At 41.7% G+C, this 15,300-nt stretch overlaps 1 protein-coding gene across 3 annotated transcripts; it reads right to left on the reverse strand.

Moving 5' to 3' along the window:
* Nucleotides 1–736: 736 nt before the first annotated feature.
* Nucleotides 737–15,101, reverse strand: LOC124878541 (tetratricopeptide repeat protein 16-like). Of its 3 annotated transcripts, none has more exons than XM_047382528.1 (13): nucleotides 14,924–15,101; nucleotides 14,253–14,431; nucleotides 13,894–13,984; nucleotides 13,655–13,792; nucleotides 12,728–12,828; nucleotides 11,318–11,444; nucleotides 10,196–10,410; nucleotides 9,824–10,107; nucleotides 2,790–2,934; nucleotides 2,544–2,709; nucleotides 2,339–2,472; nucleotides 2,091–2,232; nucleotides 737–1,259 (listed from the first exon to the last, which is right to left on the reverse strand). In XM_047382528.1, the coding sequence occupies exons 1-13, from the start codon at nucleotides 14,954–14,956 to the stop codon at nucleotides 1,098–1,100; spliced, it is 1,917 nt and encodes a 638-aa protein (XP_047238484.1). In that variant the 5' UTR covers nucleotides 14,957–15,101; the 3' UTR covers nucleotides 737–1,097. The 3 variants fall into 3 exon arrangements, with proteins under 3 accessions (XP_047238484.1, XP_047238485.1, XP_047238486.1); XM_047382529.1 differs by having other exon boundaries at nucleotides 2,072–2,232; XM_047382530.1 differs by lacking the exon at nucleotides 737–1,259 and having other exon boundaries at nucleotides 2,124–2,260.
* Between the last annotated feature and the right edge of the window lie 199 nt (nucleotides 15,102–15,300).

Here is a 15,300-nt window from a genome sequence, read left to right on the forward strand (position 1 = left end):
AGACCCCACACACCCTGCATATAAACTGTTCAGAGCTTTACCTTCAGGTGGCGCTACAGAGCACTGTTCACTAAAACCAGCCGACACAGAGACAGTTTCTTCCCCCAGGCTGTTTCTCTGATGAACATTCAATAGAGTACAAAACAACAGCATACAGATGTTGCAAATGCACCTTTTTTATTATATATGTGTATATTGTAAATTGTAAATATGTTTATTCTGTAATGCAAAAACAGAACAAAAGAGCAAAGTGTACCGGAGTCAAATTCCTTGTTTGTATGCACGAACCTGGTAATAAAGCTGATTCTGATTTTACAGTTGTAATTTTGTGTGCCTGTTTATTTTTTAATGTGTTCTGTTTAGTTTGTTATTACACAACCAAGCTGAGCAGGACTCTCTGAATGAAGAGGTGTTATGTCTAAATACAACCTTCCCAGTTCAATAAAAACAGAATAAATGGAATACTATAAAATTACAGCTAACACACAAAAACTACGAATCTGCTGCCACCTGCTGGACTTCATGTTATATTACAGATACAATCATAAATTTGCAGACATTTCTTTATAGTTCAACTCATTGCTGTTTTTTTTCTGGATCTAATTTAATAATTTGACAAGTGTTTATTGAATAATTTGACTTTTGTGTTTTTGTGCTGATTCATGTCTGTTTAGTGGAAAATGTTCAGCTACACTGTTAAAAACAGTCAGAGACTTGCACACCTTTCACAACTGAAGTGATTTGCATGAATTTTATCTTATTTTCAGTGAACATGCTGCATCATTTTCAAAAGGATCAACAATTTTGTGTCATGCAAATATAAGAAATATGTCAATATTTCCACAACCCAACATTTTCTTTTGTAGAAGATTTTTAGTTTTATTATTTATGGTTTTCTAAATGTTTTAGTGGTCAGGTCTTTCGGTAGAACTTATTGTATGAAAACAATTTTTTATTTATTCTACAATTGCTGTAAACTAAACTGAACCAACAGCAAATTACGGTACTAAAAAATTTGGAAGAAGTAGAAAAATAAAAACCAGTAAATATAACTAAACTGTTTGCATGGGTATGAAAAATTGGGTTATTGTTCTCAGTCAGGTCTGGGTTGCAGACCCCGGACAGCTCGGATCTCCTGAAGGTGGATGAGTAGATGTGGATGGCGTTGATGCGGCTGGTGGACAGTCTGAGGTGTGATCTGTCCTATTGTGGTGCAGCACTGGACAGTCGGGGACGAACGACTCCACAGCGTCCTCCACCTGGCCACACGGGGACACAGAACATTAGTGGGTCAACAGCATCCAGTCACCAGAACTTCCACCTCAGGGCTTTATGGTTTCAAAATGTTGGAGCTCATCTTACAAAAAAGAAACTAGTGAAAAATTGTTAAGTGGAGATTCTTTAAATAAAAATTGGAAAAGTGTGGTGTGTATTTGGATTCATCCCCTCTGAATCAATACCTTGTAGAACCACTTCTCTCTGCAGGTCCTGCTGCAGGTCTTTTGGGGTCTGTAATAGTCTGTAATAATAGATGATCAGAGCTCTGGGATATGCTGAAAGCTTGGGATTTTGTTTTAATACCTAATCTTGCTTTAAACTTCTCCAGAACTTCCTCCCTGACCTGTCTGCTGTGTCCCTTGGTCCACATGATGCTGGTTGTTCTAACAAACCTCTGAGGCCAGAAACAGAACAGCTGCATTACTACTCAGATTTAACGACACACAGTTGATTGAGCTGGGTTTTATTTAGGGGTATCAGAATAAAGAGGGCTGAATACAAATACTCACCACAGATTTCAGAAAATAAAAACTGAAAACTGTCATTTTGCTTCCACTTCTTAACTATGTGATAAACTTTGAAAAGGTTTAAGAAGCGTGAACACATTTTAAGGCACTGTTTATATCATTTATACTGGCTGCAGTAAACATCAGTCAGCATGGCAGCGTCGCTACATGCATGACATCTGGCCTCAAAAGGGTCAAATGTCATGCGCGTAGTTCCCTTTTAAACACAACAAACTTTAACAATAAATCTAGGAACATTTAACGAACCAGCAGCTATGTCTCCAAACCTGATTGTTCTCCCAGTACCTGCAGAAGGGCCTTTGCTATTTTCTGCAGGTCCTTTATGTTCACACACAGGCTCAGCTCCTGCGCAGCTTCGGACAGATTGGCTGAATCCCTCTCTGTCTTCGTCTCGGTCAGAGTCATCTTCTTCAGAGTTTTATTCAGGCTAAAACAAGTCGAATGGAAATATTTGACTAAGAGAGATTTAATCTGTAAGCGGTAACAGTGAGCTGATAGTCTTCTGATGTCTGTCCAGAGTTGGTGCTGCTAACCTTTGTGGATCAGAAGATGAATTCCAGGCCTGGATGGTTTTTGTCAGCTCAGCTCGGAGTGCTCGTTCCTTTGTGCTGGACATCACCTCAGACATGGTGCTGCCAGGGAACAGATTCATCATCATCGGAGGAGCCTGAACAAACAGACACAAAACTCACAGTTTCATCAAATTTACTGAGTGAGCTCTAAAAATCTGCTTCTGACCTCCTCATTGTTGGGGTCCAAGATCAGCATGCAGAGGAAGTCCTCTCTAGCCCCCCGTAGGTTCTGAACCCTGCGCAGAGCCTTTGACCTGTTCTCATAGTACTGGCTGACTGTAGGGTTGTACTTTATGGCCAGGGAAAACATGTCGACGGCATCCTGGAAACGCCTGCAGACATACACACAGCCATCAAACATCTAAGAGACTTTTTATTAAAAGGCCCAGATGTGTTAATGTGTGGTTCTGACCCGTCCTGGAAGCAGAAAGAGCCCAATGTGTTGTGAATGACGGCCAGACGGAGCCTCACGGCGGGCTCATCAGAGCTCATCATCTCCTCAGCTTGCTGGTAGTCGAGAAGAGCGTAACACCAATCGCCCTGCTTGAAGAAACAGTCTAACACACAGACCGGGTCACAGAATCAGTCTAACACAAAGACCGGGTAACAGAATCTGTCTAACTAACACACTGACCGGGTCACAGAATCAGTTTAACTAACACACTGACCGGGCCACAGAATCAGTCTAACTAACACACTGACCGGGTCACAGAATCAGTCTAACACACTGACCGGGTCACAGAATCAGTCTAACACACTGACCGGGTCACAGAATCAGTCTAACACACAGACCGGGTCACAGAATCAGTCTAACACAAAGACCGGGTCACAGAATCTGTCTAACTAACACACAGACCGGGTCACAGAATCAGTTTAACTAACACAAAGACCGGGTCACAGAATCAGTTTAACTAACACAAAGACCGGGTCACAGAATCAGTCTAACTAACACAAAGACCGGGTCACAGAATCAGTTTAACTAACACAAAGACCGGGTCACAGAATCAGTTTAACTAACACAAAGACCGGGTCACAGAATCAGTCTAACTAACACAAAGACCGGGTCACAGAATCGGTTTAACTAACACAAAGACCGGGTCACAGAATCAGTCTAACTAACACAAAGACCGGGTCACAGAATCAGTTTAACTAACACAAAGACCGGGTCACAGAATCAGTTTAACTAACACAAAGACCGGGTCACAGAATCAGTCTAACTAACACAAAGACCGGGTCACAGAATCAGTCTAACTAACACAAAGACCGGGTCACAGAATCAGTCTAACTAACACAAAGACCGGGTCACAGAATCAGTCTAACTAACACAAAGACCGGGTCACAGAATCAGTTTAACTAACACAAAGACCGGGTCACAGAATCAGTTTAACTAACACACAGACCGGGTCACAGAATCAGTCTAACTAACACAAAGACCGGGTCACAGAATCAGTTTAACTAACACACAGACCGGGTCACAGAATCAGTTTAACTAACACAAAGACCGGGTCACAGAATCAGTTTAACTAACACAAAGACCGGGTCACAGAATCAGTTTAACTAACACAAAGACCGGGTCACAGAATCAGTTTAACTAACACAAAGACCGGGTCACAGAATCAGTTTAACTAACACAAAGACCGGGTCACAGAATCAGTCTAACTAACACAAAGACCGGGTCACAGAATCAGTTTAACTAACACAAAGACCGGGTCACAGAATCAGTTTAACTAACACAAAGACCGGGTCACAGAATCAGTCTAACTAACACAAAGACCGGGTCACAGAATCAGTTTAACTAACACACAGACCGGGTCACAGAATCAGTCTAACTAACACAAAGACCGGGTCACAGAATCAGTTTAACTAACACAAAGACCGGGTCACAGAATCAGTCTAACTAACACAAAGACCGGGTCACAGAATCAGTCTAACTAACACAAAGACCGGGTCACAGAATCAGTCTAACTAACACAAAGACCGGGTCACAGAATCAGTTTAACTAACACAAAGACCGGGTCACAGAATCAGTCTAACTAACACAAAGACCGGGTCACAGAATCAGTTTAACTAACACAAAGACCGGGTCACAGAATCAGTCTAACTAACACAAAGACCGGGTCACAGAATCAGTTTAACTAACACAAAGACCGGGTCACAGAATCAGTCTAACTAACACAAAGACCGGGTCACAGAATCAGTTTAACTAACACAAAGACCGGGTCACAGAATCAGTCTAACTAACACAAAGACCGGGTCACAGAATCAGTCTAACTAACACAAAGACCGGGTCACAGAATCAGTTTAACTAACACACAGACCGGGTCACAGAATCAGTCTAACTAACACAAAGACCGGGTCACAGAATCAGTTTAACTAACACAAAGACCGGGTCACAGAATCAGTCTAACTAACACAAAGACCGGGTCACAGAATCAGTTTAACTAACACACAGACCGGGTCACAGAATCAGTCTAACTAACACAAAGACCGGGTCACAGAATCAGTCTAACTAACACAAAGACCGGGTCACAGAATCAGTCTAACTAACACAAAGACCGGGTCACAGAATCAGTCTAACTAACACAAAGACCGGGTCACAGAATCAGTTTAACTAACACACAGACCGGGTCACAGAATCAGTCTAACTAACACAAAGACCGGGTCACAGAATCAGTTTAACTAACACAAAGACCGGGTCACAGAATCAGTTTAACTAACACAAAGACCGGGTCACAGAATCAGTTTAACTAACACAAAGACCGGGTCACAGAATCAGTTTAACTAACACACAGACCGGGTCACAGAATCAGTCTAACTAACACAAAGACCGGGTCACAGAATCAGTTTAACTAACACAAAGACCGGGTCACAGAATCAGTTTAACTAACACACAGACCGGGTCACAGAATCAGTCTAACTAACACAAAGACCGGGTCACAGAATCAGTTTAACTAACACAAAGACCGGGTCACAGAATCAGTCTAACTAACACAAAGACCGGGTCACAGAATCAGTTTAACTAACACACAGACCGGGTCACAGAATCAGTCTAACTAACACAAAGACCGGGTCACAGAATCAGTTTAACTAACACAAAGACCGGGTCACAGAATCAGTCTAACTAACACAAAGACCGGGTCACAGAATCAGTCTAACTAACACAAAGACCGGGTCACAGAATCAGTTTAACTAACACAAAGACTGGGTCACAGAATCAGTTTAACTAACACACAGACCGGGTCACAGAATCAGTTTAACTAACACAAAGACCGGGTCACAGAATCAGTTTAACTAACACAAAGACCGGGTCACAGAATCAGTCTAACTAACACAAAGACCGGGTCACAGAATCAGTCTAACTAACACAAAGACCGGGTCACAGAATCAGTTTAACTAACACAAAGACCGGGTCACAGAATCAGTTTAACTAACACACAGACCGGGTCACAGAATCAGTTTAACTAACACAAAGACCGGGTCACAGAATCAGTTTAACTAACACAAAGACCGGGTCACAGAATCAGTTTAACTAACACACAGACCGGGTCACAGAATCAGTCTAACTAACACACTGACCGGGTCACAGAATCAGTTTAACTAACACACAGACCGGGTCACAGAATCAGTCTAACTAACACACTGACCGGGTCACAGAATCAGTCTAACTAACACACTGACCGGGTCACAGAATCAGTCTAACTAACACACTGACCGGGTCACAGAATCAGTCTAACTAACACACAGACCGGGTCACAGAATCGGTTTAACTAACACACTGACCGGGTCACAGAATCAGTTTAACTAACACACAGACCGGGTCACAGAATCAGTCTAACAAACACACAGACCGGGTCACAGAATCGGTTTAACTAACACACTGACCGGGTCACAGAATCAGTTTAACTAACACACAGACCGGGTCACAGAATCAGTCTAACTAACACACTGACCGGGTCACAGAATCAGTCTAACAAACACACAGACCGGGTCACAGAATCAGTCTAACAAACACACAGACCGGGTCACAGAATCAGTTTAACTAACACACAGACCGGGTCACAGAATCAGTCTAACTAACACACAGACCGGGTCACAGAATCAGTCTAACACACAGACCGGGTCACAGAATCAGTTTAACTAACACACAGACCGGGTCACAGAATCAGTCTAACTAACACACTGACCGGGTCACAGAATCAGTCTAACTAACACACAGACCGGGTCACAGAATCAGTCTAACTAACACACTGACCGGGTCACAGAATCAGTCTAACTAACACACTGACCGGGTCACAGAATCAGTTTAACTAACACACTGACCGGGTCACAGAATCAGTCTAACTAACACACTGACCGGGTCACAGAATCAGTCTAACTAACACACAGACCGGGTCACAGAATCAGTTTAACTAACACACTGACCGGGTCACAGAATCAGTTTAACTAACACACAGACCGGGTCACAGAATCAGTTTAACTAACACACTGACCGGGTCACAGAATCAGTTTAACTAACACACAGACCGGGTCACAGAATCAGTTTAACTAAGACACTGACCGGGTCACAGAATCAGTTTAACTAACACACTGACCGGGTCACAGAATCAGTTTAACTAACACACTGACCGGGTCACAGAATCAGTCTAACTAACACACTGACCGGGTCACAGAATCAGTCTAACTAACACACAGACCGGGTCACAGAATCAGTCTAACACACAGACCGGGTCACAGAATCAGTTTAACTAACACACAGACCGGGTCACAGAATCAGTCTAACTAACACACTGACCGGGTCACAGAATCAGTCTAACTAACACACAGACCGGGTCACAGAATCAGTCTAACTAACACACTGACCGGGTCACAGAATCAGTCTAACTAACACACTGACCGGGTCACAGAATCAGTTTAACTAACACACTGACCGGGTCACAGAATCAGTCTAACTAACACACTGACCGGGTCACAGAATCAGTCTAACTAACACACAGACCGGGTCACAGAATCAGTTTAACTAACACACTGACCGGGTCACAGAATCAGTTTAACTAACACACTGACCGGGTCACAGAATCAGTTTAACTAACACACAGACCGGGTCACAGAATCAGTTTAACTAAGACACTGACCGGGTCACAGAATCAGTTTAACTAACACACTGACCGGGTCACAGAATCAGTTTAACTAACACACTGACCGGGTCACAGAATCAGTCTAACTAACACACTGACCGGGTCACAGAATCAGTTTAACTAACACACTGACCGGGTCACAGAATCAGTCTAAGTTAAGCAGCACTGTTAAACTTGGGGAAAGGTTCTAAATGTGTCACATTTGTGGAAAAAATACCTACTTTTTAAGAAATGACGCATTTAAACAGAAAGGAATCATTAATATCATTTTAACAGATTATATTTTCAAAACAAATGATCAGATTGATTTATTAAAAGTTAAAACCTCATTAAAGCTCATTAGAGTCTGTGGAACACAGTGAAACAGAACCAGCACTGCTTCTGATTAAACTGTAATGAATTATGATCCAGTTTCTCAGGTTCCTCCTGTTTGGCTGAGAGTCTCAGCGTCCCATGATGTACTGCCATGTCATCCCTACCTGGACCGGAACCAGCTGTTTATTCCTTCAGGACTGGTTGGGAACCAATAAATGGTAAATGTCCTTCACTTATATAGCGTTTATCAAGTCTGAGGACTCCAAAGAGCTTTACACTACCATCAGTCATCCACCCATTCATACACTGACAGAGGTAGACCACACTGCAGTGAGGCTGCCCTGGGCGCCACAATCGGCGCCTCCGGGCCCTCTGACTACCATCAGCAGGCAAGGCGGATGAAGCGTCTTTCCAAATGACACAAAGACTGAGACGGATTCAAACCTGCAACCCATCGGTGACAAGATGAACAACTACCAACTGAGCCTCGCTGCCACAAATTAAAAAAACATTTTTTCTTTCAGCCCACAGGAAGTCTTCCATCTCAGGAGGAAAAGATCTGAGGAGGAAGCATCCAGTGTCTGAGTGTACGTTACTTTATTTATAACTAACTCAAGAAAAGCTTTTTTGTATAAAAAGAAATATATTGTCCCTTGTAGAAAAAAGCATTTATAACAATTTTAACATAAAAAGCAGTAAAATGTGAATTTGATATATATTAAAAGAAACCGTAAAGCATAGAAGGAGCATAGAAACCAAATGCTGCCTCCCTTTGTTTAGTTCTGGTTCTGGGAACAGTGAGTAAACAGCTTCATACCTCACACTGGCATTTATGGTTCTGAAGTGTTTACTAGGTCCAAGAACACTGAGTGCTTTACAGACCCTAACTCTAAACCCGTTACAAACAGCAGTGATTTCGGGCCCGGTGTTATATGATCCACTTTCCTGGTGTTGGTCAGGACTCTGGCAACAGCCTTTTTGATGAGCTGAAGCCCATAAAGTTAATAAAAAACACTGTTACAATATTCTAACCTACTAAACTTAAAGTATGCCCTGTCCTGTTTGACAGGAAACCTCTTAGTCTAGCCATGATTTTACCCTGGTTGTAGGCTGATTTATTAATAAACTTTCTGTTGCTCTAAATATTTCACTCAGTCCTGATCTCTAAGCTTGTTAACATGTTTGGGACAGAAAACAATGACTTTTGTCTTTTCTGTATTAAGCTGGAACAAATTCTGACCCATCCATCCTTTGATATGGTTTTATAGAAATACTGAGTGTAAAAGACTGCAGATATATGGTCACACACAGATAAAAAGCATTTTAAGTATGGTAGGAGTTGTTGTAATACTCTGGGATCACAGCTAGAGGGGGTTATATTTACCAAATAAAAGGAGGCTAAGAATGGAGCCTTGTGGAACACCATGTTTGTTTATAACTCTGTCCATAACTGCCACAGTAGAAATGTAGGTACATTTATGCAGCAACGGGACAAAATCTAGTTTGGAACCAAGTTAAACTAATTAAAATAAACCAACCTAATGTGGCTAGAACTAAGATGGATGAGAACATAGGTAACACAGAGAAATAATCAGATCTCCATCAGTCAGAACATCAGCAAAATAAAAACATAAAATCAAAACTGATAGTTCTATGAATGAAGCATGTTCCTATATCTCAGTTACCGCAGCAAGAACAAAACTATTTATGTATCAAGGAAACAAACGGCTGTCAGGAGGACTAAAGATAAAATCACAGAAAAGAGGATTTAGTTATCAGTTTAAGTTGCCTGATGAACAGAGATGCCTGATTGGACCAGGTCAGTTAACTAACGGCTTTCTGCACACAGCTTCAGGATTGGATGCCACGTTTTCAGGATATCTGTCTGTAGTGTTAGCTCCAGGTCCACCACAGAATGAAGAGCTGGATTAAACTCACCGTCGTGATACCAGATACACTCACAAACACAGATACAGATCAGGTGAAGCCACCTCACCTCCTCGGTTCAGGTACAGGCCGGCCAGGTTCTTCTCCTCCTTGATGGCCTTGTTCAGAAGAAGAGTGGCCTCAGCGTAGAGGCCTCTGCTGAAACACTGGACAGCAAAGTCGTTGTAGGTGAGAGCCAGCTGAAGCTGCACCTCCTCTTGGACAGAGCAGCTCTCGTTTGTCTCCTCTTTGACCTTCCTGACCTTCTTCTCCTCCAGCTCACTGAGCTCAGCAGCCTGGACCAGGTCCTCGATGGCGGAGGTAAATTCCTTAAGACGTCTGTACAGAATCCCTCTGATGGGAAACAAGTTTATTCCAATGCAAATTAAACGAAGAGACCTCATTTTGTGATCTTCTGGTCACAGATGATCCACAATCCCACCTGAACAGGTAGAGCCGTCCATCTTCCGGACTGCTCTCCAGGGCGGTGTTGATCAAGCAGAGCGCCTCCTGCAGTTTGTCTGACAGCATTCTGAGAACAGCCTGTTGTCTGGCCTCCTCACTGGCCTCCTTGAGCTGCAGCAGCAGGGCTTCGGCCTCCCGACACGTCGGGTCCAACGCCAGCGCTGACTTCACGTCTCGGACACAACAAGATGTCTGACAAAAGAGAAAAACCTGACATTACTGACACAAAAACCTGAAGTTACTGCAAAAAAATATTTGCAACACTGTGAATAAAAAATTGATATCAAACGTAGAGTTTCCTTTAATCAGAGGTGGATCACCCAGTTTTCAGTTCAAAACATGGAAGGAATCTTACAGAACATGAGGAACATGTTAACAGATTTCAGCTTTTAGCTTCAGCTGTAAAAATGTGAAGATATAAATGTGAATGTGGGATTTTTAGAGTCACTGTGACAAAAGAAACTAAGGATTTTAAACCCTGAAACAAACCAACTTTATGCTGCAGACTGAAATCACAAATAAGCTCATCCATAAAAACATGGATATGAGACATCTGTTGGCGACTGCTGGAATTAGATTAAAATATATATCAGGCGGTATTTCATCAGGATAGTTGTTATTTGAGATGCAGGATCAATCAGATAATTTTCCTTGATTGGTTCTGATTTGTGATCAGCTGGTTAGACACTGAAAAAATCAGTTCTTACTGATTTATTAAACACATCAAAACCAAGAACTGATCAGACCAAACGTCTGTCTGGTGTATCTCAGGTTTCTGTGTGATATTCATCAGTGAAGAGATTGTAGAGTCAAAGCTAAGCTAACTCTAAAGTTTAAAGTGAAGGGCTTTACAGCAGGAAGGTGAGAGACTGATTCACTCAGCGAACTATTTTCTGTTCTTCCTCACTAGTTTCACATTATTTCCTCTTCACCTGCACTATGAATGCAGCCTGTGGTTCTGGTGAACCTTATTTGCTTTCACTCATTGAGCTGTGTTTAAGAGTCCAATGAACCTGAAGCAGAACGTCACCACAGAGTAGAACCTGTAAACTCGGTGGGTAGAACCTTTCGGTTGCGGACCTCCCTGCAGCTTGGTTACCTGGTTCATCACCTTGTGAACTCGGGCTCTGAAGACGTAAAGCTCAGCAGTGGGACTCTCTGTGATCAAACCGTTCAGCTCCTTCAGACAGTCGGCGTGTCGACCTGCAGCTGTCAGACAGGCCAAACTGAAACCAGAAACAGGAAACGGAACCGAAGACAATGGATTCAAGCTGAGTCCAGCTGTACAGAAACCCTGAAGTTAATAATAAACAGATTTTCTATCATGAGATGTTTCCCAGTTTGTCTTCATGGTTTTCTTGAAGCATTTTGTTAAACTTTGAATTTGCCACTGAGGGTTTTAATCCTCATATTGCTCAGCTGGACTTAAAAACGGTGACCTTGTTTTTATTTGTTAGTATCAAAAAGTTGCATCTAATAAAAGAAAACACACCTCTCAAGCATAACATTATGACTACCTGCCCTGACCTATCCAAAGCGGGTACCACTGAAGGTGGCACCAAGATGTTAGCACCAGATCCTTTAAGTCCTGTGAGTGTGGAGCTGGGGTCTCCATGGATCACACTTGTTTTTCGTCTCACTGATCCTTTACAAGTCAACGCATGAAACTTGTAGATGTGCTCCTCAAGCCTTCCTGAACCAATTCTTCTCTGTTGCTGAGAGCATTGTCCTGCTGAAAGAGGCCACAGCCATCAGGGATGGCATGGTTACCCAGACTGCACTGCAGGCCCATATGCAACAAACTGCAATCCTCTGTGTGTTCTGACACCGTTCTACCACAACCAGCATGAACTTGTTCAGCAATTTGACCTTCAGCAGCTTATCTGGTGGAGTGGCCATCAGTGGACCTTGGCAGTCCATGACCCAGTTAACCACTATTGCTTTCTTAGACCATTACTGATAAATATTGACCACTACAGACCAGGATTATCCTGCAAGATCTTCAGTTCCAGAGATACTCTGAGCCTTTAGGATGTGATGCTTGTCAAACTGAAACTATCATGCCGTCCATTTTTTCTGCTTCCATAGCATCAACCTTCAGGACAAAATGTTCACTTGGAGCCCAGTAAATCTCAGCCTTTAAAGGGGGGCATGAGGAAGAGATGTTCACTTCCCCGTCAGTGGTCATAATGTTATCCCGGATCGGTGTAGAACATGTGCATGAAGTGTAAATCTGACGATCTAGTGTCCTACACAGGCAGGTAGAGAAATTAACAGGAAGTTAGAGAGGTAAGGCTGAGATGGTTTGGACATGTGAACAGGAAGGACAGCGGATATATTGGATGTTGAATGTGGAGCTGCCAGGGAGATGGAGCAGATGAAGACCACGGAGAAAGTTAGTGGATGTAATGAAGGAGGAGCAGCAGAAAGTTGGTGGGACGGAGGATGATAATGCGGGAACGAGTGAGATGGTCCCATAGAGCACACAGCTTTAGAAGATGGTGCAGACCTTCTAGTTCTGTAGGTCCTGTCGTCTGGCTTCAGCTCAGCAACGTTCCTGAACGCCTGCAGAGCCTCGAGGAAAAGGCCTCCGTCAAACAAATACTGACCCTGAGAACATCAGCAAACAGAAAACCGCATAAAGGCGGTTCAGTCAGAACAGAACTGAACAGAACTGAACAGAACAGAACTGAACAGAACTGAACAGAACTGAACAGAACAGAACAGAACTGAACAGAACAGAACAGAACAGAACTGAACAGAACAGAACAGAACTGAACAGAACAGAACAGAACTGAACAGAACAGAACAGAACAGAACAGAATTCTACATTCATAGATGATCAATTGTGGTTTATAGCTGTCAGGAAGGAAGGCAATGATTATAGTCAGATAAATTATTCATCAATCCTCATTTCTTGTTTCTATTTGATAGTAAATATTTGGAGCCACATGGAGAGTTATAATTGTATTTCAGTAGTATTGTTCATTTATAAATGGCTGTATGGTACAACAGAATGTTTAAGATTTCAGATTTTCCTTCATGGGTGGAGTACATTCAGCAGAGTGTGAACAATGAATTACTGGTGGTGCCAGTTTGTTATAGACATTACATATCTAGAAGGTTCCTCACCACAGGACCAACGTTTCAGCATTCTGATCTGTGAGGTACTTCCTTAATGCTTTAGCCTTGTGATACAGTGTCACCAAAATCTGCTTCATTTATGAAAGTGTTCCTGGGACGAACTGAGAGCCAGCTCATAAAAGAGAAGAACACAGAGGCTCTCTAACAATCAGAAAGTAAATAATGAGGGTTCTGCTGTTCATTCTTGTCCTCGCTGAAGAATATCAGGCTGCAAAACCTCAGGCCGTGGCTGCAGTTTAGTAATAAATGGTGGCCCATTGCAGGAACAGAAAAATAATGTGGGATGTTTTACCAGCTGGTTGTAGATGAAGGCTAAACGAGCGTTGTAAGCTCCAGGCTCCAGGAAACAGGCTCGTTTATAACATTCAGCTGCTGACTCGAAGTCACACAGCTGAATATATGCCTCCCCCTGGCTCACATGCAGCTGAACCTGAAACAGCAACGTTCAAACTTTTAAAAAGCTGTTTTACCTAATCAGAACAGTTATTAATGAAGCAAAGGTTTTTCAGATGTTTCTAACAGTAGAAGCACCAGTTCAGGACGCAGAACGATGGCTTTGGAAAAGCAGACCACAGCCTTCTCAAACTCAGACTTCTCCACTGCTTCTTTTCCTTTTATGTAACTGTTCAAAGAAACATGATAAGCTTCAATTATTAATTAAAGCCATCATATTATGATTAAGTATTACACATTTTATACATATTTTTGGTAGAAATCATCCAGAGCAGGTTTACTGGTGTTTAAAGCTAAAATCTTTGCTGGAAACAATTTCAGTAAATCCTAAGTATGTATCAAATGTCATCAGCAAATGTTGCAATAACAAATAAAAACAATGAAGCTAAGATAATTTTCTACTCCAGATAAGTGTTTTATTAATTTTTTTTCCTCACTGTTCTGCAGCTTTGCTCTGAACGATGATGCTTCCTGGCTGGAAGTCTGATCTTTGAAGCTGATTCTCTCCGGTTGCCTGAAGATGCTTCCTAAAGCCGCTGAAAGTGCTTTTTCTCCGGGCCTCATCCAGCTTCTCCTCTGACACAGCAGTTGGAAATAAACTTTGTCCAGCTTCATGCTGATAGACAACAGAAAGAGGAACAAATAAAAATATAAGGAACAAATATTCACCCAGTATTTGATTAACTTTTTACAGAATTTGCAGTATTTTTCTACAGTTTCTTCTACTCAAGTCTTCTTGCAGGGAAAAATAAAACAGATCAACAAAAATATTTTTTATACAATTTCTTTTCATTTTTAAATAAAACAAACAAAAAATAAAATAGAATGAAATAAATTGATGAGTTATTTAATTAAATTTAAAATAAAATAAAATAGATTAAAATGGAAGTAAAATAAATTATGTTAAAACGCAACTGAACGAAAACAATTAAAACAAGACTAAATTTAATTAGAATTAGAAACGAAATAAAAATAATTTTAGAACAGAAAAGAGTGATTAAGTTAAGAAGCTGTGGTTTGATTGGGAATCTTTATCTTGCAGAGTTACGACACTTTAGCTAACACTGAAAAAAGCTATGTTTACGCGGTCTGTTAATAATTGATTTACCGTTTGATTATTTGTCTTCTCAGATGTCTCCATTGTTTGTAAAAGATCATTTACAAAGCAGGACTTACACAACGATTTACGCAACGTTGTTAGCTTTCATTCGTTTCTTTTTGCGCTTGTATCTAAAGTCTAACGTTAAATCTGAGCGTTTCCATGGAAACCAAGTCAAAACGCCACGATGCTTTTATTTTCTAAACAAAGAGTTTAGACGCCGAGCGAGAGGGTTACCGTCTGTCTCTTCCGGTAACGTTTAGATTTAGCCAGAGCTGCCAAATAACGTTCCTGAAAGCTGCTAACATTCTTGCATGAAAACTAAATTTTGAATCTAAGTATATATCGTATAAAATTGACCCGTTGTTATTTTCTTACTCTTCTTT

The sequence above is a fragment of the Girardinichthys multiradiatus genome, chromosome 12 (genome assembly GCF_021462225.1).
Source record: "Girardinichthys multiradiatus isolate DD_20200921_A chromosome 12, DD_fGirMul_XY1, whole genome shotgun sequence".
In the NCBI taxonomy this organism is placed as follows: Eukaryota; Metazoa; Chordata; class Actinopteri; order Cyprinodontiformes; family Goodeidae; genus Girardinichthys; species Girardinichthys multiradiatus.